Consider the following 27,475-nt stretch of genomic DNA (forward strand, 5'->3'; position numbering starts at 1 on the left):
TCGGTTGGTTGTTGCTTTATAATCTAAAGTAGGAAGACCTTTTTCATATACAACTGTGAGCACTAAAGTAAACATGCATGACAAGTTCAAGCACCATTACAGTATTTACCTCATTATGCAAGCTTCATGTGCATTTCAGTGAGGCGAACTCTTATGGTGAGCACTACAGTGGGAATGCTACTACAAGTACATCAGTGATTCAGTACACGCTGGGAGGAAGTACGTACATTTCAGTGATCCCGGACATGAATTTGGCCCCTCGCTATACAGGCATCCTTATCTCTTGGCTATACAAGTGTATCGGTTTCTGCTCGGATGAACTAAACCAATGGACAAAATCCTCCGAGTGAAAAGCAAAAAAAATCGGACTAACTGCTAGTGCAAAAGGGAACCAACCAACCACAGGTGCTGCTGTTCTCAGCCGAATTCTGCATCATCTGCGTCGATCATCCGGATTCCACCGCAGTCGGGCTCACGACCCCCAGAAGGTGCGTAGAAGCGATCACGGCGGGGACTTGGCGCTGCCGTCCAACTCAGATCTCCCGGCGTCCTCCTCCTCCTCCTCCTCCTCTGATGCAGAGCCCTCGCCGTCATCAACCTCCCACCACACGGCCTCCTCGTCATCCTCGCCCTCATCGGCGTCGTCGTCGCCCTCATCCTCGGCGTCATCCTCGGCGTGAGGCAGCTCGCCAGCCTGCTCCCACCATATCTCATTGTCCTCCGCCGCAACCAAATGTGGGATCGCGGCCCGCACCTCCGCACGGCAGTCACCCCACGCCCCGACCGCCGCCCGTAGGGCGTTGACAGCCCCCAATCGCTTGCGGTTGAGGACGACCCCGACCCGCGGCGGGCGTGGCTGAGTCCCGAGGATGAGCCCCGCGGCTCTCATGAAGCCGCAGGCCGACTCGACGCTCCCTCGGGCGTCCCCGGCGTGCGCCCTCGCACTCTGCAGCCCGAGGAGGGCGTGGAACGCGCCCTCGTCTCGGCCGTGGAAGTCCTGGATGGAGGGGAGCGGCGCCGCCTGGTCGTCGCTTCCTCCGGCGAGCGCTCCCTTCTCGATCTCGAGCATGTCGGCGGCGGCAACGCCGAGCGAGGCGCACAACTCGCTGAGGTCGTCGAGCGCCGCCTCGACCGTCCCGCGAGCGCTGGCACCCGTGGTGGTCGGCGCGTCGCGGCCGTGGAGCCGCTCCTGCTCGAGAGCGGCGACGCTCCGGTCAAGCCTCGAGAAGAGCCCGTCGACATCCTCCTGGACGGAGGTCAACCGGGCCCGGAGCTCCACCCGCCATGCCGCCTCCTCCGCCATCTCCCTCTCTGTCTCTCCCTCGCTCTCGCGCGCGCCCGGGGGTATTTCGCTGGGCTGAATTGGTTCGACAGGGATGCCTTTATGGCATGGCTATATAACTAGCCAGCCTGGCAGGGTGGGCAGGGTGGGCCCAACAAAATCCCAGTGCCAGTTCTGCACTTGGCTTATGCTGCAAGACAGGTAACTCACGGCAGATGGGATACAACCGCCGTGGATGGCAGCACACGGCCTTTTTATGCAACTAGCGCCCTTTCGCCTGGCAGCTCTGGCAAGGGAAGTGTTGGTTGCCGTTCAGGCATGCTGAAACATATTGAAAGCAGGAAATGCAGCAAATCTTTCAGGTAGAGTCTCCCATCGGCGCAATGCAGTCAGGTCCTGGGGTTTGGTATGCCGGCAGTTAGGGAGACGGTCTCGCCTGATGTTTTCCCGGAGATTACATCCAAAAGTGGAACAAATCTTTGAAGCGCCCCTGTACATTCTGTTCCCTGTAGGTCCTATTGTGAAGTCTGGTTATTTTTCTCACGTCGGAGCTTAAGCAGTGCTCCAGCTATATATGTATTAAGTAAAAAAAACGTGTCTATATTACAATTCACTGAAATTGAACTGGCCTTCAATCAAATATGCCAACCAGTAACAATCTGACTCCTATCTGTCTGTATGTCACATGTCCAACGGGCAAAAACTTTGACTCAAAATAAAGAGACATTCAATCAATTTTATCATGCACTACAAATGTGACACGTGTTTGTATGACCTGTGCGCTCTATGATCCATGAGCAATCAACGCAAGGGCCCAAAAGGCAACACTGCCAGGTCACTACTCACAACCTTCTCTAGATTATTGACAGTTTTGTTCTTCTTCACACACTTTTGGAAGAGAACCCAAAATTCTCATGGCATCATCAAAGATCTCAAGTTGATACTTGTGGAAGAAACTCCTGAACACAAACATACGGTAAATTCATCATTAGGCTACTGTAAAATCATCATCAACCTGCTGTAAAATGATCAACAAATACTGTAAATTCATCAAAAGGCCACCAAATTCATCATGTGGCTGCTGTAAATTCATCAACAAGCTACTGTAAATTAATCATCACATGCTGAAATTACAAAGAAGTTCACACTGAAACTAATGTTCAGAAAATAGACTGAAAAAATCAGGCTATGCACTGATACTAATTGGCGTTCGAACTATGGGAATCTTCTTAGATGCTACAGAAAAGATAGAAGAACCAAGCAACACAGTGTAGGGTCAAGAAACTAAGGGGGGGGGGGGGGGGGAGGGAAGATGTTCATATAAATCAATTGGGAAATGATCAAACAAAAATTCGAGGAACAAAAGACAGAATTTCAGAAACTTTGGCACTATACAAGAGCTCAAATTACTGTGACTTGTCGATCAACTTGTTGTGAGCTTCTCTTTGCAATTACTGTGACTATAATATTTACGGCATCCTGGCTTGTAAATTACAAGTTAGATTACAATGTAATTCAGAAACATAGGCACTGTACGAATGTCCAAAATAAACAGTACAAAACTTGAAAGACTAGACTGGAAAAGACACCAAGAACTATGGTTGAAAAAGAATACTGTAGTTCTGTAAGACAATTACTATCAAAAATCTTGTAAAAAAAATCAGGCATACATAGTCCACGCTTTACTGCATTCAGGCTTATTACATTTTACAAATGAAATTACTTTCATGGGTAGTTCCTATTGTTCTAGAATCAAGTTGCATTTTAGTAGACAAAAAGAATACACTAAACTGCTTACGCTACTATCACTGAATATAAAACAGTAAGAGAAAATATACACTCACAAGCAACATAAATTATGGAGGCGATCAACTAAAATTACAAAGGCAGGCCTACAGTAAATGGAAATGGAATACACTGGCAAGCAACATAAATTACGATGGCAGACAACTTAAAAAACAAGAAGGAAACACAACTAACATGAAAATACCTCGCTAGAAACCTACTTTCTTTCTTGCTGCCAATGCACACTGGAGGAGCAGGGTTATATGCTGCCTGCCTTAGTAAGTTGAGATGGGCATGCAACTCAGAATGACGAAGAATTCCTTAATGAAGAAATCACATTAGCACATTCATCAAGAAAACAGAATACTAACAAGAAGATTAGTAGATTACATAACTAAACCAGGCTAATTACAGCAAAAAACACTATAGATTACAATAGTAAACCCGCGGAAAATAACTATGTAATTACATTTAAATTACAATGCTAAACCACTGGAAATACATTAATAGGCAAGATGAGAATACAGTGCATTTCGCACTACAATAGTAAACCCGCGGAAAATAACTATGTAATTACATTTAAATTACAATGCTAAACCACTGGAAATACATTAATAGACAAGATGAGAATACAGTGCATTTCGCACTAAAGATACAGAGGCAGATGCAAACGGCATGAAAATTAAAAAATACTAGAAAAGCAAGATATAATTTACACTAAAAAGGCAACAGAGATTACAGTGGGAAACAACTCAAAATTACATTGCAAATCAACTTAAATTACAGTCGAAATCAACTAAAAACCAATGAATTACACTGGCAAGCAAGATAATTACAAAGGCATGCATCTTAAATTACAGTAGTAATCCAGGAAAAAAATGGAAATTACAAATACAAAAACAGAGCTAAAAAGAGAAATTACAATCAAAACCAATAGAGATTACAGTAGAAAATTCAGTAGAATTACGGTGCTTACAAAAACCAATAGACATTGCAATAGTAAACCACTAGAATTACAGTAGCAAACCACTAGAATTACATTGCTGATCAATAGAGATTACAGTGGGGATTACATTTGAAATACAGTTCTAGATGACTGGAATTATAGTGTTAGATAAGCCAAAATTATTGTGCTTATCAAGTTAGAATATTTCTATTCGCCACTGTAAAAAGTCCTTAAGATGCTGTACTAGAAGAGAAATTGATCTTACAATAGTTGCATATACACTGTAAATAGACAATAAGGAGACTGTAAAATAGAAAACAAAGCTTAATGCATATATCATGTTAAAAAATTGTATTACCCAACAAATAGTGAAAAGGCATAGAAATTACAGCGGCATAGGCACTGTAAAAAGACCTTAAGATGACTATAAATAGAAGAGAAATTTACAATTACACTGCAGGCATAACAAACTAAGGCTAGACAGCAAACTTAACTACAAACTGAATGAAATGAACACCCTCTAAACACAAGAACAATAACTGCACCAACATAGGATTAGAGACCAATATACCAGTAAGTTACTACTAGTCACACCCAACAAAATCATTTCTATCAATTAGGAAACGAGACCGAGCAATCACTGACATAACAAACTATGTCATATCTATCATTAGAACATAAATCCAGACTCAATCCAACACAACAGGAAGCAATCCGCTAGCAACCTGAGTGCACGATACACAGCTAAATCAAGCGCACGGACAACACAACCACATACATCATAGCTGTGGGGACCTATCACAGCTAAATGCAACTAACAAGAGGGAATAAACAATAGATTTGAGCGCCAAACACATAACACACATCATGCGTCCCTCTCTCTCAGCTCTGGTTGACTGGCTGAAAATGAGAAAGGGGAAGGGGAGGACCTACAGCATAGAGTAGAGAAAAAGAAAAATTCAAAAAAGACTCTGATGAGGAAATAACGGGGCGTCCCGAATTTCTGGCGGGCCAGATAACAAACAAGCTGGCGGAGGCATGGAAAAAACACGAATCTCAGCACAGATATCGTACGGCAGGAAAAACAAATGAAAACGAATTGTTTTCAACCGGCTGTAAATTAGCGATTCTGATAAAAAATTGTAGTAGTACTATAAATTATATAAGCTATAGGACAGTAAATCCATCATCAGGTTACTGTAAATTCGTCATCAATTAACTATAATTTACTACAAAAACAGAAAAACAGACTTCTATGAGTACTATAGGATAGTAAAATCCATCATAGCAATGCAAAAAAATCTAGTAACTACAGGGCAGTTATTCCATCGTCATGGTACTGTAAATTCATCATGAAGAAACTGTAAACGTAAACACAAACTCTTAAGACCACTGTAAACTGGACAGTATTACCCATTAATAAAAAACAAACAAAATAAATTTCTAACGGACCAACGAAATGACTTCTTCACTACTTCACTACTTCACTCAACATGCATAGACAAACAACTCAGAAAAATATATCGCTTCACTTGAATGACTTCACCAAACATACATAGACAAACAAGTTGCAAAAAATACAGGGGACAATGAGGTGCTTCAGTTGCATGACTTCACCAAACATACATGGAAAAACAAAATAAATTTCTACTGCATGTAGGGGCTTGATCCCACCCAACATACAGAGACAGAAAGTCAACATGTGCATCATTCAAGGCAGTCAAACATTGCAAAGGACATGGAATTTATGTACACCGAAGATGATCCTTTTCTCAATGTAAGTAAAAAAGCAATTACTTTTTGACAAGGATCAGATAACTTAACAATTTGTTGTTGTTACGTAACCTATGAACTAACTCTCTGCAGAGTACTTGTTCATTCACTCGGTTGCTCCAGTCAGGCATCTACTTTGAGGTAAATACATAGAGTGCATGCAAAGCTGAACTACATGGTACATTACACACATCAGACAAAAAATTGCATCGACTTCCTTGCTTGAAACAGGAACAGTTCACAGAAAATAACTTAGTCAACTACCAGGATGGACAACATGCTACAGAAAATCAGTTCGATGATACAGGACTGTACAACCCTGTAATTACAACAATGTACAATAAGGCAACAAGCTACAGAAAGCTTCTTTAATTTATTTTGAGGAACTAACCTTCTACCATGTTTGCAGGTCCTGCAACTAACACAAGGAGATGAAGCGAGTATTGATCCAGCTTCTTCAAATCCCTGGGATGTAGGACTTTTTGACAACCTAAGCTTGGACAAGGTAATTGAGAAACATCAAGTAGAGAAACTAAAATGTAAACATATATCCAGATAGCATCAGCAACAAACATTCATTGACAAATAAATAAATAAAAAGCATACACTTGTTATAGGTAGCTGAAGATGAAGGATCCATCATGTTACACGGAAATTCATACACTTCAGACAATGTGCCACATTGGAGCACGCAGAGAGTAATAATGAAGCTGAGAATAGCATAGATAACCATCAGTTATAGCAGACTGAAAAGGAAGATGAGTATTTAAATGAAGAGGTTATTGAGAATTTCTTGGAAAATAAAAATACTGCAGCACAAGAAGGAAATGTCATGAACACTGAGAGCATTATAAAGCCGCACCTGGCATGGAGTTCAAGACAAGAGAAGAAGGACAGGAATTCTTCAACTTTTATTCGAATGTTGCTGGATTTTCAGTCACTACCGTTGCAGCATCGAGAACAACAAACAAGAAGAAAAACACTAATATACAAGAATCACGATGAAGTGTAACAAACATGGCAAAACAAAAGAAGTAGAAAGCAAAAGTATAATGCCTATTAGGAGGACAACAGTTAGAGCAAAATCAGAGTGCAACGTAGTGATGGTGTTCTCAGAAAGAGGTGGCCTCTGGAAAATTCACTATCAGCTCACTGTAAAAAACAGCAGTCACAAACTTTTAGGAACTACTGAAATTTACAGAAGCTATAGGACCGTAAATCCATCATCAATGTATTATAAATTAAACATCAGGAAACTGTAATATACATTCATACAAATTCATGTGATCAAGCATTCTATATCAACTAACTGTACAAACAGCAATGGCACTATATGGAGCTACTATAAATTACAGAATATATAGGACAGTAAATCCACCATCAGCATACTATAAATTCAACATAAGAGTACTGTAAATATGCATTCAGACTAATTCATGTGATCAAGCATTCAATATCAGCTCACTGTACAAACAACAGTCACAAACTTTGTGGAGCTACTGTAAATTACAAAAGCTACAAGACAGTAAATCCAACATCAGCATCTTGTAAATTCAACATCAAGGTACTGTAAATTCAACAGTCATTATCGTTTCCTGTCTCCATAGACCAAGTAGAGAGCCCCTACTGCCCACAGTTAATCAATCGCATTATTACCCTCCAACAACTTTCTATAGAGATTTTGATGCCCATACCAAGATAATAGGGAATATAGTCTTGGACTATTGGTGTTTCAGTACGTACAATCATGCAGCTTGAAAAGAAATGAAGATGAAGAGGTGACTAATAGCTTTTTAGCACAAACGAAACCATATTTGTTTTCGTGTTCTACTTGTAACCACAGCCCAAGCAGTATAGCTACCCTGCGGTGCCATGCTCTTTCCAGGCATTAACAAATAGACTTCAGATCAAAGCCACAAGCCAGTCATTTATCTTCTGATCAACTAGAACAGAAACGTCCAACCCCGCAAAAAAAAAACAGAAACATCCAAATAGCTGTATTAAGTTGTTTGACACCATTTCTGGCTGGTGCCTTGCGTGAACGACTGCAGGTACGGGTTGTAAGCGACAGGAAGCAGATGAGGCCTTCCCCAGTGATGGGATCAGCAGCAATCCGGCGTGCGGAGGCAGCAAGCATGGCTCCTAATCACTAGTGAGCCAGGCATGCCGATAGTAGTAGTAGATGTTCAGGTGATATATCATCTACTAGCTGTCAATGTATTCCTTGAGATATCGAATTATCACTATGGCAGCAAGCAGGCTGATGGCACATGGAGGGAAAAACTCCAAAAGGGGTCCTTAGTACCCTAGAGAACAAGGCAGACATGGCACCACAGTAGCACCGCCATGTTTAAGCTTGCATCAGAGGAAGAACCGTCATATTACAGAAAAAACAAAGAAAGTTAGGTACCCCAACAAAAACCAGATATACTACCTTAAGAACACCAGATACAGATTGAACAATTTATAACGGGCTAAATAAATATAATCAAGTCAGATATCCCAAGCCCAACAGAAACCAGCTATAGGGCCTGCGAAAAATGACATGATGAATTCGAGACAAGAAAATATGCTTTGCACAATATTCAAATAAAATTGCAAAGCAGTATATAAATTAGGGTTATCAGGTTATGCAATTTACTTTTCAGCTGCCTTGTTTATTCATCTACAATGGTGTGTGATATATGGTCGCAATAAAAGTGACATGCACTGCAAAATAATGCACAAGTTGAATGCAACTTCGTACGTCCAGAATAGATATCTATTAGCAATATTCAAAGAGCAAGCAATACTTAAGGATACGCAAGAACAAGAACAAAGACTGCCGCTACCCAAAAATACCTAGAGATGCCAAAACTGAGAGCAGTTGCAATTGCACATTAGCAGCATTGTACTTGTATTCCTGAATTTGTGCAACTAATTAGAAAAGGAAGTGCCATTTCTCGATGTTCAGCCGATATGTCATGTACTAGCTGTCGTTGTATTCCTTGAGATACCAAAATTTCAGTCACCTTTTATGTCACCAAATCCAATATATTGGCTCTTAATCTACATCAACTTACAACTATACAAATCATGTCTGGGAGGAAACATGCAAGGGTGGGGGAGCAGCTAGGAACAATTTTCATGGAGCGTAGACAAAGAGCAGCCAGAAATAAACAACAATCACAATCACAAGTTGACATCCTATAACAAATCTTGACAAGCACTAGCAGCTATCAGGAGCAGGAATCACGGCAAACACTAGCAGAGGCAACAAAAGCAGCAGCAGCTCGCGCCAGCAGTAGCCTGTAGCTAGAAGCAGCACCCAAGCACAAGCAACATCACACTGCACGACAGCAATTAGACGAGAAAAGCAACGGCAAGCACAGGCAATAAGGGGCCAGCCACCATAACGGCCATCTGCCCGCGCAGGCTTCGCAGTTTATCCACCAAGAAGCAGATCCCCATCTCGTTGTTCCTCTTCAGCCCCAGATCTGCGCAGGGGGGGATTGGAAGGTGGTGGCGGGCCCAGGCAGGGGATGGGCGGGCGAACGAAATGGAGGGCCGCTGCTCGCGGCGGACCCGAGGGAGGACGACGAACAGGAGGGCCGCTCCAGGAAGCGGCGGCGGCGCTGGAGACGACCGAGGCCAAGTCGGTGGGCGGCGGAGACGGGAGATGACGTGGAAGGTCCACGGAGTGGTAGTGAGAGGAGGAGGCCACGGCGGACGGGGGTCGGCGGTGGAGGCCATGGGTGGGTTGGGGCGGGGGGCGTCGGAGGTGGAGAAGAGGCAGCAGGGGATGCGTTGCCCAGCTGCGCGCTGTGGGGTCCACCTATAGGCCTATAAAATACAAGTGCTAGCATTTCCACCACCGCCACAAGCCCACAACCCAAAACTTTCAAACCAACCGCAATCCCGCAGTTCCGCGAAGAGGAGAGAGAGAGAAGGGGGAGAGAGCCACAGAGAGAGAGAGAGGCAGAAGCCATGGCGGAGCCGGAGCCGGAGCCCGCATGGCGCGCGCAGCTCCGGGAGGAGCTGCACGCCCTCCTCGTCCGCATCGACACCGAGCTCCTCCAGGTGATCGAGCTCCCGCTCTTCGACCTCGAGGGCGCCATGCAGGGCCGGGATGCGGCCATCACCACGGGTGCTCGTTCCCTCGCGAGGATAAGGTCACCAGGCGCTCCGAGGTCGTCACCCAGCTCCGGGCCGCCATGGTCTCCGCCGAGGGCCACGCGCTGATGGGAGGGAGCGCTGACCCCGCCGTGCCCCTCGCGTCGATCGACGACCTCCAAGGTGTCGATGAGGGCGCGTGGAGCACTCTCGTGGAGCTTCGCACCGCCAGGACGCGCGCCGACGACACGCTCGCCCTCGTCGACTCGAGCGCGGCCTTCCTCAGGTCGGGGATGCTCGTCCTCGCCACCCGGCCCCGTCCTCGAAATGCCGAGTTCGTCCTCAACAAGAAGCGCCGCGGCGCCTGCGACGCCCTCCTCGCGGCGGCGGACGAGGCCAACAACATCCGCCGCAGCGTTGACGCGGCGATCGACTTCATCCTTCCACCGGAGGAGGAGGACCCGGAGGTTTGGTGGGAGATCGCACAGGACGAGGAGGGTGGTGCCGTGGGAGACGACGACGACGACGATGACGACGACGACGACGACGACGATGACGACGACGACGACGATCCTGCTCCTGAGCAGGTGGTCGACGAGGGCGATGGTGGTGGTGGCTCCGCCTCGGAGAAGGCCGAGGACGACGACGAGGGCGCCGATCCTGCTCCTGACCAGGGGGTCTACGAGGGTCCTGATGGTGATGGCTCCGCCTCGGAGGAGGCCGCCGACGACGACGCGTGAGCATTGGTGTATGGTAACCCTATTGCGTCCCGATTCCGAATAGCTTCGATTCGTGTAAGATTCTAGGATCCGTTGCATCCTGAACTAGCTTCCTTCGATTTCAATAGCTTCGTGGTGCGAATTCGGAACCACGTACGTCTGTTTCTGTAATTTTGGGGGTGTATAATATGCTTACATACTGCAAATCGAGAGGAGAACTGAAATTCAGGTTCCACGAAACTCAATCTATCCAAAATGATCGACCTCCGTGAATCCCATGGGTTTATCTGCTCGCATTACGGCCACTGTGATTGACGAATATTACATGTTGGCCTCTGAGATTTGTCAGCGAGCCCATTGTGGCCTCTCGAGGTGCTGCCTTGAGCAGCAACACCACGCAATCTGACGCCAAATCGCTTATCTGTGGATCTGAATTTCCAACAACCAACAGAAATATACCCATATACTGCCACCAAGATCTCATATGTCCATGATGCATGATTGATGATCAACAACAATGCTCATGCTGAAGGCGCTATCAACAAGGACTGCAGGTTCTTTGGTGAGGACGATGCTTCTGTTGCAGCCGGTGCCACGGATAATGAAAGCTCTGCACAGTTCCTCTGTTGGTTCTAGAAAATCATCCATATCTTGGCAGTTACAAATTAACTCAAGTAGATTCCCTATTCTTCTGACAACTTGAAGCTGCGATAGAATATTGGAGTCCATGTCGGGAGCAGATGCCAGAGCAAAACAAAGCTTGACATTGCTTACGTTTGCATTTGAAAGATCTCCAAGCAAATATTCAAAGCACTGGGATACTGTCGCTTCATTCAGGATATCAGATACCTTAACACAATCATGTTCCATCAGCATCACTAGTAGAAGTTTCTGTGCATACATAGGTATTGGAATCTTCATCCTCTGCAAATGAAGGGTACATTGGTATTCCACGGAAGCACTCTAACACCGACCATTTACCAAAAAAAAAACTATGGTTGTTTTTAATTATCTCAAAAGAAAAGAAAAAACCGGGCAAATAAATAACGCAAAATCAAATTCTTCTGGCGTGCGCGGCGCTACGCTCCGTCCGATCCAACCTATGTATATCTGGATTCTGGATCCAACCAACCCCTTCTACCCCATGATCTACCCGGCCACACCTCTTTCTTGAGCGAGAAGCAACCCTCGAGGCTCGCTGATTTGGGGAACGCCACGACGGTTCATGTCCTCCCGCTGGTTCTGGCGCCGTTGGGGCCAACTTCGTCAAGTCCGGCCGAACCGGAAGGCGCGTGAGCATGCCGTGTGCTGCTGCTCCTTGCCGGCCGTGCAGCTAGGGATGGCGAGGTGCGCGAGCGCGCAACTCCTCGCCACCCTGCCCTACCTCTTCGTCCTGATCAGCACGGAGGAGCGGCGGCAGAGCGCCTGTAGACGAGAGCAACGCCCTAGTTGCTGGTTCTAGCTGTGGAGGAGCGGCGGCTGTTCATTATTCCCGAGCTGTTGATCAGACTGCAGCGGTGCTCCTGCAAGCAACAACAGCAGAATATGAAAAACAGTCCACAAAGGGGAAAGTTCAGAAGCTAGAAACGCGCAAGGCTCTTGCAAATTACAGATGCAAGCTGAATTGGTGAACTGACAGGGCAACAAATTACAGGTTGTTGAGCATAACACTAATTTTGTAAAAATATCATGATCTTGTCTTCATGAACATTGTTTTTTAGCAGAGTGCCCAGTTCTGAAACTGATTCATGAACGTAACTTGGGATTGCCAATTTAGTTTAAAATACTTACCAGTTTGTAAATATATGATACCATAATGTACAAGATCTTGTAAAATCTGTACCAGTTTACCAATTTAGTTTAAATGCGTAGGAGGGAAATCTGACAGACAGGTCATTTTTTTAGGGAATACAGACAGGTCACCTGTTAAATCTTAAATGTGATGCACACGGTGGCGACGACGCGGGGAAGATATAATCCGGCTCCGGTGGTGGTGGGGGAAGGGACGGAGCCATTCGGAGAGCCATCGCGCGAAGCTGAGTGATGATGGAGGTGATGGCGTCTCTCTCCCTGGGGTGGCTAAGCGGCCGCCAAAGCTGCAAGTAATCAGACCATTTAAACAGAGCGTCGATAGCGTGACGAAGAGGTATACGCTGAATCACGAGCCTATTTCTAATAGTCCACAACGTCCAGGCTAGCACACCGATGGTCGGCCACCTAATGTGGCGAGACGAGGGTGGTAGCGCCTGAAGTTCGGCGAAGAGAGCGGGGAAGTTGTTGTGGTCCCAACTGCCACCCACTACTTCGCGGAAACAGCTCCAGCGAAACTGCGCGGACACACATATGAAGAAGATATGGTTCGAATCCTCTTCGGGCCCACATATCGGGCAACGCCCGTCACCAGGGCCGTTGCGCTTGAAGACCTCCACGCCGGACGGAAGGCTGCCGCGGATCCATTGCCACAAGAATATCTAATCTTCAAGGGGAGCCGGATCTCCCAAATGGTGGTGAGAGCCTCGGGTCCCAGGAAGGGGGCGATCGCCTGGTAGAGGGATTTAGCGAAGAATTGGCTAGATGGCTCTAGTCGCCACCTGGTGCGGTCATCTCCCATATCCAGATCAGGCTCGTGCAGCGCGATGCAGTCAAGCAAATCATGTCAATCGACGGTCTCCGCAAGTCCCAGTGGTCGCCGAAATGCAAGTTGCCCTAAGTCAATTAGGGCCACTGCGACAGATATCCGCGGCTCTACCGCAATGGCAAACAAGCCAGGAAAGCGAGCCGCGAAGGGTGCGTCCCCAGCCCATCGATCGAACCAAAACAGCATGGCGGTGCCAGATCCAACCGCAACCGAAGTCCCTATGCGGAGGATTGGGAGGAGCTGTATGATGGATTGCCAGAACTGGGAGCCACCGGACCACTGACAGAAGGCGAGTGGCTGGCCACGGAGGTTTTTCTGTTGGATGATGTGGAGCCACAAGCCACCCTCTCCGTTCGCAATCCGCCAGAGCCACCTAGTCAGTAGAGCAATGTTCATGCATTTGGAGGACATGATCCCGAGGCCACTCTGACCGCGAGGCTTAGATCTCAGTCCACCGAACCATGTTGTACTTCTGCTTATCGCCCTCGCCAGCCCAGAAGAAGCGTCCCTGGACTCTGGCGATCTCATGGTGCAGAGTCTCAGGCAGGCTGTAGAAGCTCATAATGAATAGGAGCAGGTTAGATAAGGACGAGTTAATGAGCACCGTTCGGGCTGCTTTAGAGAGACACCGCCCCTGCCAAGGCTCGATGCGGTGTTGGAGCTTGCCCACCATGGGGCGTAGCTCGGCCACCGTGAACCGCGTGTTACTAATGGGGATTCCCAAATAAGTCGTGGGGAAGCTCCCGAGCTGACAGTTAAGACGGTCTGCGATGCTCTTGCATTCATCTTGGGGTTAGCCCAAGACCATCACCGCACTTCTGTCGAAGTTAATCCTGAGACCAGACATCTGCTGAAAGCAGAGCAGGAGGAACTTCAAGTTCGTGATGTCGCTAGCAGAGCCTTCTACCATGATAATGGTGTCATCCACATATTGGACGAGGGAGAGCCCATTCCCACCAACTAGATGCGGTACTATGCCCTTGATATGCCCTGCAGCCTTCGCTTTATCTAAGATGGCTGCCAGGGCATCAACAACCATGTTGAAGAGGAATAGGGAGAAGGGATCGCCCTATCGCACCCCACAGAAGGTGGGGAAGTATGGGCCAATCTCTTCGTCGATGTTGACCATGGTCCGGCCCTAGGAGACCATTTGCATCATGCGAGTCACCCATTGGTCGTTGAAGCCCTTCCGGAGCAAGCATTCCCAAAGGAAAGCCCAACTAACCACGTCATATGCCTTGTGGAAATCAAGTTTCAGGAAGACCTCCTTGAGGTGTTTGGTGTGCACCTCGTGGAGTGCTTCGTGAAACACTAGGACTCCGTCAAGGATATAGCGTCCCTGGATAAAGGCCGACTGATCAGGGTGAGTGATCCGGTCGGCTATTGGGGCCACCCTATTGGCGTACCTCTTCGCAAGAATGCGGGAGATGGCATTTATCACCGTGATCGGGTGGAATTGGCGGATATCCGAAGCGCTAGTTACTTTGGGGATGAGGGTGATTATCCCAAAGTTGAGCCTGGAGAGGTCGATGGATCCTGTATAGAACTTCTCAAAAAGGGCCATCATCTCAGGTTTGATGACCTCCCAGAAGGTTAGGAAGAACTTCACCGGAAGGCCATCCGGGCCAAGCGCCGAGGACGGGTTCATGCCCTTAATGGCCGCCCACACTTCTGCCTCGGAGAACGGGGCCGTTAGTGCCACATTATCAGCAGCTGAGACACAATAGTGAGGCGGCCATATATCCTGAGCAGGGGCGATCCCTCCCCGAGGGGAGGCAGGGAATAAGTCTCTGTAAAAGCCATCTACATGAGCCCAAATGGCCTCCGGCTGCTGCAGAAGGGTCTCTCCGTCCCAAAGAAGCGGGATGGAGTTACGACGCCGCCGGCCGTTGGCGATGGCCTGGAAATAAGCGGTATTGGCATCCCCCTTGAGGACCCAATTCTACGTACCCCGAAGGTGCCAGTATGCCTCCTCGTCCGTGTAGATAACCATGTGCTGGTCTTCCAAATTGTACCTAAGCATCCAATCCTCGGCCAAGAGGCCCGAGGCATCGGCCCGGAGATCAAGGGATTGGATGCCCTCTAGGAGAGCTTTATTTCGCTCCCGGATGTCTCGGCCCAAGTTGGCACCCCAACCTTTCATGAATTGTCGCGACCACTTAGCGCAAAAATTCCAAGAGTCGACGACCGAGAGGGAGCGGTGGGGGGCTTCACGCGCCTCACGCCAACGTGCGACCACCACAGCGGCAAACCCAGGATGGTTCAGCCAGAAGGTTTCGAAGCAGAAGCGGGGGGGATGGGGGCGATCGTTCTCAAAGGAGATGAGGAGGGTGGCGTGATCGGAACCAATCCGAGTAATTGCCCGGAGTGATGCTAGGGGGCAACGAATGTCCCACTCCGTGTGTTGTGCGTGTTGTTGTGTCTGTGTTTGGGCTTGTTGTGTTGTGCCCACAGCTGAACCCGTCTGTCGTGTGTGTGCTTGTCTGTTAGACCTTGCTGCGGTGGCATTGTGTGTGTGTGTGTGTGTTTGCAGATGGTACTTTGTTGACTTTGTGCTCAGTGGTTACTTTATTTATAAAGCGGGGCGAAAGCCTTTTGGGGTAAATGTGATGCAATTTTTTGGATTTGAAGAAAAAAAGAATTCAATATAATCTGTATATTTCAAGTGAGGTTGCATTGTATGAATCCTTGAAAGAAATAAAAAACAAGAGGTTGCATGAAAGGTTCTGCTATGTGTAAACTGGTTGGTGCATTACATCTTGTATGTGTCAGGTTATACCTACATGGAAGAGATATTTCAGCGGTTTGTTCTAGTAGTATACTAGATTTACTAGTTCTCTTGTACATATCTAACCAACTTAGTACTCACTCGTGGCAGGGGGTAGGTTTTGACCATCCTCCGCAATGGGTGGGCCACCTCTCTCATTCCCTAGATTGACTATATCCTCTAAGGTTCTGTTTGGACTGTACATTCCTCTAAGGTTGTAAAACCGTATATTAGAGCACGAGGCTCTGATACCAATTGAAAAGGATCGATACGGTCGACTAGAGGGGGGTGAATAGGAGACTACAAATTTTAATATTTCCTGTCAATTTTAAGGCTTAGCGGATAAATAGGGTTCACTAGATATGCAACTAGGTGAAAGCAACCTATATGACAAGTTAGCTCCAAGCTAAATATGCTAGGCAACAATCTAAGTAGCAAGCCAACAAGCATACAAAGCAAAGTAAGGTGCCAGAAAGGATTAACCACAAGTGAGATGAGGACGCGGATTTTATCCCGAAGTTCACTCTTCCTTGGGGAAGAGCTAGTCGCCATTTGGAGGGGTGCCGGAGCCAAAGCTTGCGGAACACCACCAAAGGCTCACCGTAATCTCCTTTGAGTCACCCCCAACGGATGAGCCTCGAATCACTCAGGGTTGGTCTTAAAGGCGGCCACCACACCTTTACAAACTTCTCTGAAGCACACCACAAGCAAGGAAGCTTCCGGAGGAACCTCTAACCGCCTAGGAGCCCAGCTCCAAGAGTAACAAGTCAATGGGGAAGAAATTTTGCGGGGAACGCGATTTGGTTTGGTCAATATGTAGATCGGGTCTTGCTCTCCCAATCCCTAAAGTTTCAACAAGTTTGGGTGGATGGATTGAGAGTATTGAGCAAAATGAGGTGTAGCAATGGTATAGCTCAACAAGACATTAGGGTTAAGGGTTGGAGGTGGAAGAAGGGGTGTCGGTGTCAAAACCGACGGATCTCGGGTAGGGGGTCCCGAACTATGCGTCTAGGCCGGATGGTAACAGGAGGCAAGGGACATGAAGTTTTACCCAGGTTCGGGCCCTCTCGATGGAGGTAAAACCCTACGTCCTGCTTGATTAATATTGATGATATGGGTAGTTAGAGGTTAGAGGTCTACCACGAGATCGGAGAGGCTAAACCCTAGAAGCTAGCCTATGGCATGATTGTATGTTGTCTATGTTGTCCTACGGACTAAAAACCTCCGGTTTATATAGACACCGGAGAGGGTTAGGGTTACATAAAGTCGGTTACAATGGTAGAAGATCTGTATATCCGTATCGCCAAGCTTGCCTTCCACGCCAAGGAAAGTCCTATCTGGACACGGGACGAAGTCTTCAATCTTGTATCTGCATAGTCCAGGAGTCCGGCTGAAGGTATAGTCCGGCCATCCGGACACCCCCTAATCCAGGACTCCCTCAGTAGCCCCTGAACCAGGCTTCAATGACGACGAGTCCGGTGCGTAGTTTGTCTTCGACATTGCAAGGTGGGTTCCTCCTCCAAGTACTTAATAGAAGATTTTGAACACAAAGATAGTGTCCGGCTCTGCAAAATAAGTTTCCACATATTGCCATAGAGAGAATAATATTTACACAAATCCATCTGCTGACGTATTCCGAAGTGCGACACACCACGGCCAAGCCTTCATCCGAGTCGTTTCATTATCCCCACCTCAGCGTGTTACGCGAGGCGGTTTCATTGGCAGGTCTTGTTAAAGCTTAGATCGTGTCCCCTTATTCCGGGATTCTCATCAATACGGGCGTGGGTAACCCAACCGCTTCTGGGACTCCTAGATTATAGGCAAGTCCAAATGGACACAGAGAGGATGCTTGATATTCACACTCTTTATAAAGGGACAAGGCTTTCTACTTTTCCCTCCCGCGTTCAATCGAATCCTTCCCCCGCCTCAAGCTCAAACGCCCAAGGTCCAGGTCAGGTGCTCCGAACCTTCAGTCATGTCCGGATCTAGCCTTCAAGGCCGATGGGTGCCTTCCTCTGTCACGGAAGAAGACATCAAAAAGTTGAGGGAGGCTAGATATCTGACGCCGAGATTTTGCATCGGCTACCTCCCCGGGGGCAGGCCGTCCCTTCCCCCGAACCCAACGAGAGCGTCGTGTTCGTCTCCCACTTCCTCCGAGGTCTAGGCCTTGCTTTGGATCCTTTCGTCGGGGGCTTGATGTTTTACTATGGGTTAGATTTCCATGATCTAGCTCCGGACTCCTTTCTTCATATCACGACATTTATCGTCATGTGCGAGGCCTTCCTCCGGGTTACCCCCCACTTTGGCCTATGGCTCAAGACCTTTGAAGTAAAGCCGAAGATGATCGAGGGGCAAAATGCGGCGTGTGGAGGTGCCTCAATACGCAAGATGAAGGGAGCTCCATGGCCCAAAGGTTCCATCCCAGAGGTATCTGAATTGTGGCAACAGGAGTGGTTCTACATCACGGCTCCTAGAAGCGCCAAGTGGGCGGCTGCCCCCGTTTTCCGCTCGGGCCCTCCACCACAACTGATGACATGGATTAGCAGAGGACTGAGCTGGGGTCCAGCCACGGACGTGCCTATGCTGCAAAGCCGCATTCGAGATCTCTTTAATGGAGATCTCAGTTTGATTGCGGTGATACAAGTCATGCTGGTCCGTCAAGTCCAGCCTTGCAAACATCGTCCCCTTTGCTTGTGGGAGTTCAATCCCGAGGGACCGCGTGTCATTTAAAATTTCCTCGGCCTGACGCATGAGGAGATGTACAAGTCGTTCTTCGGACCTCAAGTGGATTGTTCGGAAATCACCGAGGACGTGGGCCTGAGCAGTATCCATGCCGCCGAACAGGTAGGGAATCTTTTGGCCGAATATACTATCTCTCACTTGTTACGAAGTTATCTCTGAGAGTTCGCTTTTTGACCAGGACTGGCTAACAAAGGCGAAGCTGATTCGGTGTTCAGCCCTCCTTCCTGAGGGTTTGGAAAATCCGGTACTGGAAAAGATGCTCCAGGTCACACCCTGCACGGAGCCCTTGAAGGAAGATACCGGGGAGGATAATACGGGCGGACGCGGGCCCCCAACGCTGCCCATTCTAACCGAGGGAGCGAGCGTCTTCATGAAGGAAGACGACCGGGGGAGGAAAAGGACCGTGCTCGGGGGTTCGGAAGCCGAAGCTTCCAAACGGGAGAAGAAGTCTCCCACAGAGGGTGTTACCCTGGGGGGCGCTGTTGCCGCACAAAGTCCGCGGGGGGATCAATTCTCCCACGAGTCGTAAGTGACCCGAAATACTTTAATAGTACAGATACGCCATCTTTTTCTTCTGAGAAAGTAACCACCACATATATCTTTGCAGTTCGGGCCTTAGCCCCTCTCAAATGAGCTCGTCTTCGGGGGATCTCCTTCCAGAGATGATGGAGAGTGAAACGCCTCCTCCGGACTCCTCCGCTCTGGAAGCGGGTGACCCTGAAGTGTCATCACGGAGGGCTTCTCTGAGTCCGGCGAGGCCAGAAAATAATCCCGTTGACCCCCGAAGCTCCCAGTGTCTGGTTCCCAAAGAGAGCAGACAAAAGAGTCCGACACCGTCTAGTGTGCGATCGGATGTTCTGAGGGAGTTGGTGGGGCGAGCAGCCATCTCAGACGAACACCGTGTGCTGATGAATACGGTGATGGAGAGGATATCGTCCGCCGAAAGCGGATTGCATGAAGCTTTTATTAGTCTACTGACAGGCTTTGAGGTACGTAAAAGAATGTATGATAGTCCTGCACATGCTAGGTGTGCCCTGTGTAGATAGTAGCCCCTGAGACTCTGGTTGTCGTCGGAAACGACGACAAACAGAGGATCATATTCCCAGGTAATAACCATACTGCCTTTATGTGCAGGTAATGGAAGCTCCGATGGCTGGCCGGACGAGCAAGTTTGCCCATTTAGAACGGCAGTTGGATGCGGCAGACGCCGACATCGAGCTTGTTAACAAAAGGCTTGACGAGGCACAGGGTAAGTGTCATTATCTGGTAAACGCCGCATAGTAAGAGCAGTATGAAGCCAGTATCTTTAATATGTTATGACTGCAGATGGATCTGCCACCGTTGAAGCCTTGCTGGCGGAACTTTCCCGAGCCAAGGAACAAGCGAGGTTGGGTAATGCGGCTGCTTTGAAGGCGGCCGAAGAGTTGCGAGCCGAGAAGGTCGCGCATGGCGAGAGCCGAGACAAGATGGCCAAGATGGCCATAGAATTAAAAGCCGCCGCCGACTGTTGCCGGGTTCTTGAAAAGGAAAACCAAGCGAAGGCATTGGACCTTGAGAAGGCTGCTACGACGAGAAAGGACCTCCGCTCTGCTATGAGGGCAAAGAAGGAGGAGCTGCGGGAAGCCGGAGATATTGTAGCCGGGAAATCCTTTATGTTGTGGAGGAAGTTCGGAGATCCACGATATGCTCCTCTGGATCGGCTGTGGAGTTCGAAGGATGTATACATGGATTTGGCGGCGAGCGCTGCCGATGCGGCCAAGTATTTCCAGGGTCAGACAGACCGTGAAGTAGACCGGCTGTTTTGGAGACAATTCCATTCTCTCGAGCGTCCACTTTCATTGAGTGACCAATTGGCCGAATGGGCCGAACTAAATAGGTTGTCCGGAGACTCCATGAGGTATGTTGTGGATCAGCTATGGCCGGAAAGGTCAAAACCGGACTCTTATTTCGGCTTGGTGCATCAGTTCCTTGACGTGGTGCCACACATTGATGCGATGAAGAGGTCGGCGTGCATAGAGGGCGCACGGATGGCCTTTGCCCGTGTTAAAGCATACTGGGCGGAGATGGATGCTACCACCGTTGCAGCGCGGGATTCGGCCATAGGTCGAAGGGCTGCTGAGCACTACTTTGAAGAAGTTCTTGAGGGTGCTCGTTTGATAGAGACCCAGTGCTCAAAAAATATTATGTTTGAGTGATATGTAATCTCATTGTAATAGAAATGCTTTTATAAATTTTTGTAAGACTATTTTTATACTTTTGCCTGAAAGTAATATGATGCCTCCTGGGCGGCCGTTTATGTATACATGTGTATAACCTGAAAGATTGCAGTCGTCGGCTTCAACCCTCACGCATATAATGCGGAGGTGGTCGCACAAACACGCGTTCACACTTAACCCAACGTCTTGGTCCTATTAAGGAGGTGATAGCGGAGCGAGCGAGGCAACCGGACTATAATGCTTTAGCACTTTCACTTAGCCATAGGAGTTTGATAGGGGGGCTACTAGATAGCCCCTGGTGGCTCCGCACTCTCCCGATCCTGGGGTGCGTACATGCCTGGCCGGAAAACGACCCTTCGTTAAGGCGGAGGAATTCTAACATTCCGACAGGTCGTCGAGTGGTTGACCAGTCTCACGCTATATCATGACAGTCAGTTTTCGGCTTTCTCTACTGAGGTGCTCGTCCGGATGAACCAGGGCACAATCGCAGTAGTTCTCCTGGTGCTACCTTAGCCGGTAAAGCGGAACGTAAGGCACCAAAACACAGGAGCCGAGCAAACCCAACATTTGACCAAAGACAATGATTCGAAGCTGATGCAAATAAGGCCGAACTCGCGACGCCGAACACTCCCTAAGGTATTCGGTCTTAGTGGTATAAACCGGGCCTAAATAATGGCCTTTGTAAGAAGCCCCTTCTGTCCAGGTACGGGCATTGTTCTGGCCTAGCCACATGCCAAGACGTCAGCATCCTTTGGTGGAGATGTATCAACAAGAGACAGTAAAAAAGGTTTACGCAGGGTCTTAATCTAAAAAGAATCCTTGGAACGGGTCCCTGCTGCATGTCTGCGCCTGTGTCTCCGTTGTGTCGTATCCTAGATGGGTGTAGCACGATGATCGTCTGTAAAAGAGAGGAATTTAGGTGAAAAAGTTGTCGTGCAGAAAGATAGTTTTTAAAGAAACCATGCATAATTCAAGATGAGAAGAAATTGCCACTTGTCTGCGCGCGTTGAGCCCCTTGTATTGACAAATAGGGGTGTGACTGTTTATAGCGGCGCCGGACTCGATTAGTTGTGTCTGAGGTCTTGACGACCTATTGGATGCTTTCGCTGGTCCGGGCGCCTTTACTGTGCGGCTGCCAAGGCAGCCTCACTCTCTTCGGCGCGCAGAGATCGCTTGATATTTCCGTGCACTGCAATGATGCCATGTGGACCGGGCATCTTGAGTGTGAGGGAGGCGTAGTGTGGTATTGCATTAAAGCGAGCGAACGCTTCACGTCCGAGCAGTGCTTGATAGCCACTTTGAAACGGAGCAATGTGGAAAGTTAGATGCTCCCGATGGAAGTTATCGGGGGAGCCGAATATAACTTGTAGTAGGAGGGAGCCCGTGCAACGAGCCCCTGGGCCTGGCTTTACTCCTTTAAAGGTAGTATTGCTATGGCGAATTTGTGTTGGGTCTAACCCCATCCCGCGGATTCTATCCTGATATATTAGGTTTAGGCTACTGCCGCCATCCATCAAGACTCGTGTGAAGTCATATCCGCCAATTACTGAATCTAATACCAGGGCAGCCCGTCCTGCGTGCCAGATACTTGATGAGTAATCGCGATGGTCGAAAATGATCGGTTGAGACGACCAGTGGCAGGACCTCGCGGTTACAGGCACTTGGGTATATTTTTCTGGGGGTGCCGCGTTGTTTTTTCCCTTGATCACGTGTAACACGTTTACTGTTTTGACTTATGGTGGAAATTTCTTTTGTTCCCCCGTGTCTTGCTTGGGAGGCTCGTCCTCGTCTTCACTTGGCGTATCCTCCCCCTTGTGTATGGCGTTGAGCTTGCCGGACTGCTTGAAGACCCAACATTTTCTGTGGGTATGATTAGCTGGTTTGCCAGGGGTACTATGGATCTGACATATTTGGTCCAGAATTTTGTTGAGGCTGGACAGTTCATCCCTGATGCCTTTAGGGGGCGGATTTTGACCTGGCCGAGAGCTTTTGAATCCGGCATTTACTGTCGTGCCCTTCGTGCAGTCTTCTTTATTCCGGCGTTTGTTATTGCTGTTGCGCTGTGATTTCCCGTTTCCATCTCTAACTTCGAATGTACTGCGGTCGCTGGTGCTGCATCTGGCTAGCCAACTGTCCTCACCCGCACAAAAGCGGGTCATGAGGTTTGTTAATGCGGCCATCGTTCTCGGCTTATTTTGGCCGAGGTGTCTGGCGAGCCATTCATCACGGACGCTATGCTTGAAAGCCGCTAAGGCTTTGGCGTCCGGACAGTTGACAATCTGGTTCTTTTTAGTAAGAAACCTATTCCAAAGCTTTCGGGCTGACTCTCCGGGCTGTTGAGTTATATGGCTCAGATCGTCAGCCAGTGACGAGCTAGCCCTTTGAGCTTGAGGGGTAAGTACTTGATGGTGTGGAGATCATCTCCTCGAGCCATATGGATATGAAGGATGTAGTCCTCAATCCAGACCCCAGGGTCTGTTGTTCCGTCGTATGCCTCTATGTTTACGGGCTTGAATCCCTTTGGAAATTCATGGTCCAGCACCTCATCGGTGAAACATAGGGGGTGTGCGGCACCCCTGTAGCTGGGTGTGCCGCGTTGTTCGGATGTTTGTTGTGTTACATTATATGCTGGGGCGCACTTGCGTGGTCCATAGATGGATCTTGTTGCATCGTCCTTTAGATGCGAGCCCTCACATGGGTCGCGTGTTGTATTGTGAGCGGTGTTGAATGCCGTTCTGTGTTGGTAGAGGGGTCGTCTATCCGACCAGGTGGCTGCTTTGATGTTTGGTTGTGGGGGGTCTGAGGCCTCCTCATCGAATTCGGGTAGCAACTTCCGCTTTGGGTAGCTCTTGGAGGGGCGATCATTGCCGTACCTTGCTGCTGTGTTGAGTATTTTACTCCATCTGATTTGGAGTGTGTCTTGAGCGGCCTTGAGCCTTTGCTTCTGCTTTTTAAGACTCCTCGCGGTGGCAACAAGCCTTTTACGGGCATTCTGCTACTCCGGTTGTCTGTCCGGCGTTATGTTGTCCGGACCATTATCCTTGATGGGGTTTGTTTGTTCGGTTTGATTATCCGGATTGCCGTTGTCCGGCAGCGGTTCGCCCTGCTCCAACGCTGGGTCTGTGTGATCGTTATTTTTGTCAAGGCGGGATTTGGGGCGGCACTTACGCCGCCGCTTTGACTGCTTTTCGAGGGAACAAGCCTTCGGTGCGTCCTTCCGCTCCTCGTCGTCATATTTTGGTGCGTCCACCATGTATACGTCATATGACGAGGCGACATTCCAGGGCCCAGTAGGCGCTGGTTCTTCATCGTCTCCTTCATCGGCGTCCATACCGTCGATGTCTTCGGAGTTGAAGTCGAGCATGTCGGTTAAATCATCGACAGTGGCTACAAAGTGGGTGGTGGGTGGGCTTTGAATTTCTTCATCGTCTGAATCCCAACCTTGCTGACCGTAGTCCGGCCAGGACTCTCCTGATAAAGAGAGAGACTTCAGTGTCTTCAGAATATCGTCGAAAGGCGAGTGCTGAAAGATGTTCACGGCAGTAAACTCCATGATCGGCGCCCAATCGGATTCGATCGACAGGGGCGCGGAGGGTTCGGAGTCCGGAGAGGAATCCGGCTCCTTGGAGTCACGAGTCTCACGGAGTGCGGGGCTAGTGTTCGGATCAATCACCGTTGGGATCGCAGCCCCCGAGGCGGCGTCCAACCGCCCATCCTCGGTCGGCGCAGTTGGCTCCGAATTAAGGGTCGAAGCCGATGCGGGTGCGGCCTCCAGGGCACTGTCCGGCGGCAGAGCTAGATCATGCTCGTCGGGACAGTGCGGCACGCTCGGCAGTGGCTCGAATCTGTCAAAGATCAAGTCCCCGCGGACGTCAGCCGTGTAGTTTAAACTTCCAAATCTGACCTGACGGCCAGGGGCGTAGCTTTCGATCTGCTCCAGATGGCCAAGTGAATTGGCCCGCAGTGCGAAGCCGCCGAAGACAAAGATATGTCCGGGGAGGAAGGTCTCACCCTGGACTGCATCGCCATTGACGGTCATAGGAGCCATCGAGCCTGACGGCGACGACACAGAGGAACTCTCAATGAAAGCACCAATGTCGGTGTCAAAACCGGCGGATCTCGGGTAGGGGGTCCCGAACTGTGCGTCTAGGCCGGATGGTCACAGGAGGCAAGGGACACGAAGTTTTACCCAGGTTCGAGCCCTCTCGATGGAGGTAAAACCCTACGTCCTGCTTGATTAATATTGATGATATGTGTAGTACAAGAGTAGATCTACCACGAGATCGGAGAGGCTAAACCCTAGAAGCTAGCCTATGGTATGATTGTATGTTGTCTATGTTGTTCTACGGACTAAAACCCTCCGGTTTATATAGACACCGGAGAGGGTTAGGGTTACACAAAGTCGGTTACAATGGTAGGGTATCTGTATATCCGTATCGCCAAGCTTGCCTTCCACGCCAAGGAAAGTCCTATCCGGACACGGGACGAAGTCTTCAATCTTGTATCTGCATAGTTCAGGAGTCCAGCTGAAGGTATAGTCCGGCCATCCGGACACCCCCTAATCCAGGACTCCCTCAAGGGGCTTTTTATAGTGTTCTTGGCCGGGCGAGGATTTCTGCCCATTAGACCCCGTGCGCACGGGCTAAGTCAGCCCCGTGCGCACGGGGTACTCAGAGACATTCACACCACCACGTGCGCACGGGGTCTACCCAGAGAGTTTACGCAGTACCCCATGGACCCCGTGCGCACGGGGTACCCAGAGAGTTACGCAGTACCCCGTGCGCACGGGGTACCCAGTAACTTTCTGTCATAAGCTTTCTGAGTACCACTGGTGTGGCTTGAAGCTACATCGGTATTTCCCCAAAGAGAAAGTGATGATGAGCACAATGATGGTAGGTATTTCCCTCAGTGTTGAGACCAAGTTATCGAACCAGTAGGAGAACTAAGCAAAAATACGTAAAATGCACCTGCAGACAAATAACAAATACTCGCAACCCGACGTATTAAAGGGGTTGTCAATCCCTTTCGGGTAACGGTGCCAAAAATTGGCAAACGTAAGTGAATAAATTGCAGTAGATTGATAGATCGAACGCCAAATAAAATAAATAAGAATAAATTGCAGCAAGGTATTTTTGTATTTTTGGTTTACTAGATCTGAAAATAAAAGGCAAATAAAATAGATCACAAAGGCATATAATATGAGAAAGAGACCCGGGGGCCGTAGGTTTCACTAGTGGCTTCTCTCGAGAAAAATAGCAAACGGTGGGTAAACTAATTACTGTTGGGCAATTGATAGAACTTCAAATAATCATGACGATATCCAGGCAATGATAATTATATATGCATCACGTCCAAGATTAGTAGACCGACTCCTGCCTGCATCTACTACTATTACTCCACACATCGACCGCTATCCAGCATGCATCTAGTGTATTAAGTTCATGGAGAAATGGAGTAATGCAATAAGAACGATGACATGATGTAGACAAGATCTATTTATGTAGAAATAGACCACATCATTTTATCCTTACTAGCAACGATACATACGTGTCGGTCCCCCTTCTGTCACTGGGATCAAGCACCGTAAGATCAAACCCACTACAAAGCACCTCTTCCCATTGCAGGATAAATAGATCAAGTTGGCCAAACAAAAACCAAATCAGAGAAGAAATACGAGGCTATAAGGAATCATGCATATAAGAGATCAAAGAAGATTAAAATAACTTTCATGGATAAAAAGATAGATCTGATCATAAACTCAAAGTTCATCTGATCCCAACAAACACACCGCAAAAAGAGTTACATCATATGGATCTCCAACATACCATTGTATTGAGAATTAAACGAGAGAGAGGAAGCCATCTAGCTACTAACTACGGACCTGAAGGTCTACAAAGAACTACTCACGCATCATCGGAGATGCACCAATGGAAGTGGTGAACCCCTCCGTGATGGTGTCTAGATTGGATCTGTTGGTTCTGGACTCTGCGACGGCTAGAATTGATTTTCGTCGACTCCCCTAGGGTTTCTGGAATATTAGGGTATTTATAGAGTAAAGAGGCGATCCAGGAGGCACCCGAGGTGGGCACAACCCACCAGGGCACGCCTGGGCCTCTAGGCGCGCCCTGGTGGGTTGTGCTCCCCTCGGAGCAGCCCCCAGGTGCTTCTTCGGACCATTGGATGTCTTCTAGTCAAAAAAATCCACAAAAAGTTTCGCTGAGTTTGGACTCCGTTTGATATTGAGTAGGCTAGTGTATATGATTCGGCAATTTTCTTCCCACACAAACCCCTCTTAATAGTGCGGTCTTTCCTACGACTCGAAGCAAACCAAAAACTAAACCTTTGATTCACCGAAATACCACGCCTTTGATCTTTTTAAATTGGGGGGTCACACACCTCCATCACGAAACACTTGGAACCAATATCCTGAGATAAACTTTAGTAATCGATATTAGTTCAACTAACCACATCGTCATCACACCAAAATATAGTATAAATACCACTTACACTTTCAC

General features: G+C 48.4%; 1 protein-coding gene and 1 pseudogene across 3 annotated transcripts; both read right to left on the reverse strand.

Moving 5' to 3' along the window:
• Positions 1-1,857: 1,857 nt before the first annotated feature.
• Positions 1,858-9,581, reverse strand: LOC123086906 (uncharacterized). 3 transcript variants are annotated; one of them, XR_006441158.1, is made up of 4 exons: positions 6,393-9,581; positions 6,178-6,276; positions 3,289-3,387; positions 1,858-2,241 (listed from the first exon to the last, which is right to left on the reverse strand). XR_006441158.1 is itself a non-coding variant. In XM_044508732.1 (4 exons), the coding sequence occupies exons 1-4, from the start codon at positions 6,517-6,519 to the stop codon at positions 2,142-2,144; spliced, it is 441 nt and encodes a 146-aa protein (XP_044364667.1). In that variant the 5' UTR covers positions 6,520-9,581; the 3' UTR covers positions 1,858-2,141. The 3 variants fall into 3 exon arrangements, 1 of the variants encoding a protein (XP_044364667.1); XR_006441159.1 differs by having other exon boundaries at positions 3,263-3,387; XM_044508732.1 differs by having other exon boundaries at positions 3,273-3,387.
• A 1,299-nt stretch (positions 9,582-10,880) lies between these two features.
• Positions 10,881-11,473, reverse strand: LOC123083910 (serine/threonine-protein kinase RUNKEL-like; annotated as a pseudogene).
• Positions 11,474-27,475: the final 16,002 nt, after the last annotated feature.

Source organism: Triticum aestivum, chromosome 4A, assembly GCF_018294505.1.
Source record: "Triticum aestivum cultivar Chinese Spring chromosome 4A, IWGSC CS RefSeq v2.1, whole genome shotgun sequence".
Lineage (NCBI taxonomy): Eukaryota > Viridiplantae > Streptophyta > Magnoliopsida > Poales > Poaceae > Triticum > Triticum aestivum.

What these genes read in the sequence shown, in the direction of transcription:
- LOC123086906 (XM_044508732.1), bottom strand. Translation starts at nt 6,519, where the DNA reads ATGGTTATCTATGCTATTCTCAGCTTCATTATTACTCTCTGCGTGCTC. An exon ending in TTCAGCTACCTATAACAAGT is followed by an intron (nt 6,277 to 6,392) that starts GTATGCTTTTTA and finishes GTCCAAGCTTAG; the next exon opens with GTTGTCAAAAAGTCCTACAT. An exon ending in GAAAGTAGGTTTCTAGCGAG is followed by an intron (nt 2,242 to 3,272) that starts GTATTTTCATGT and finishes GTTTGTGTTCAG; the next exon opens with GAGTTTCTTCCACAAGTATC.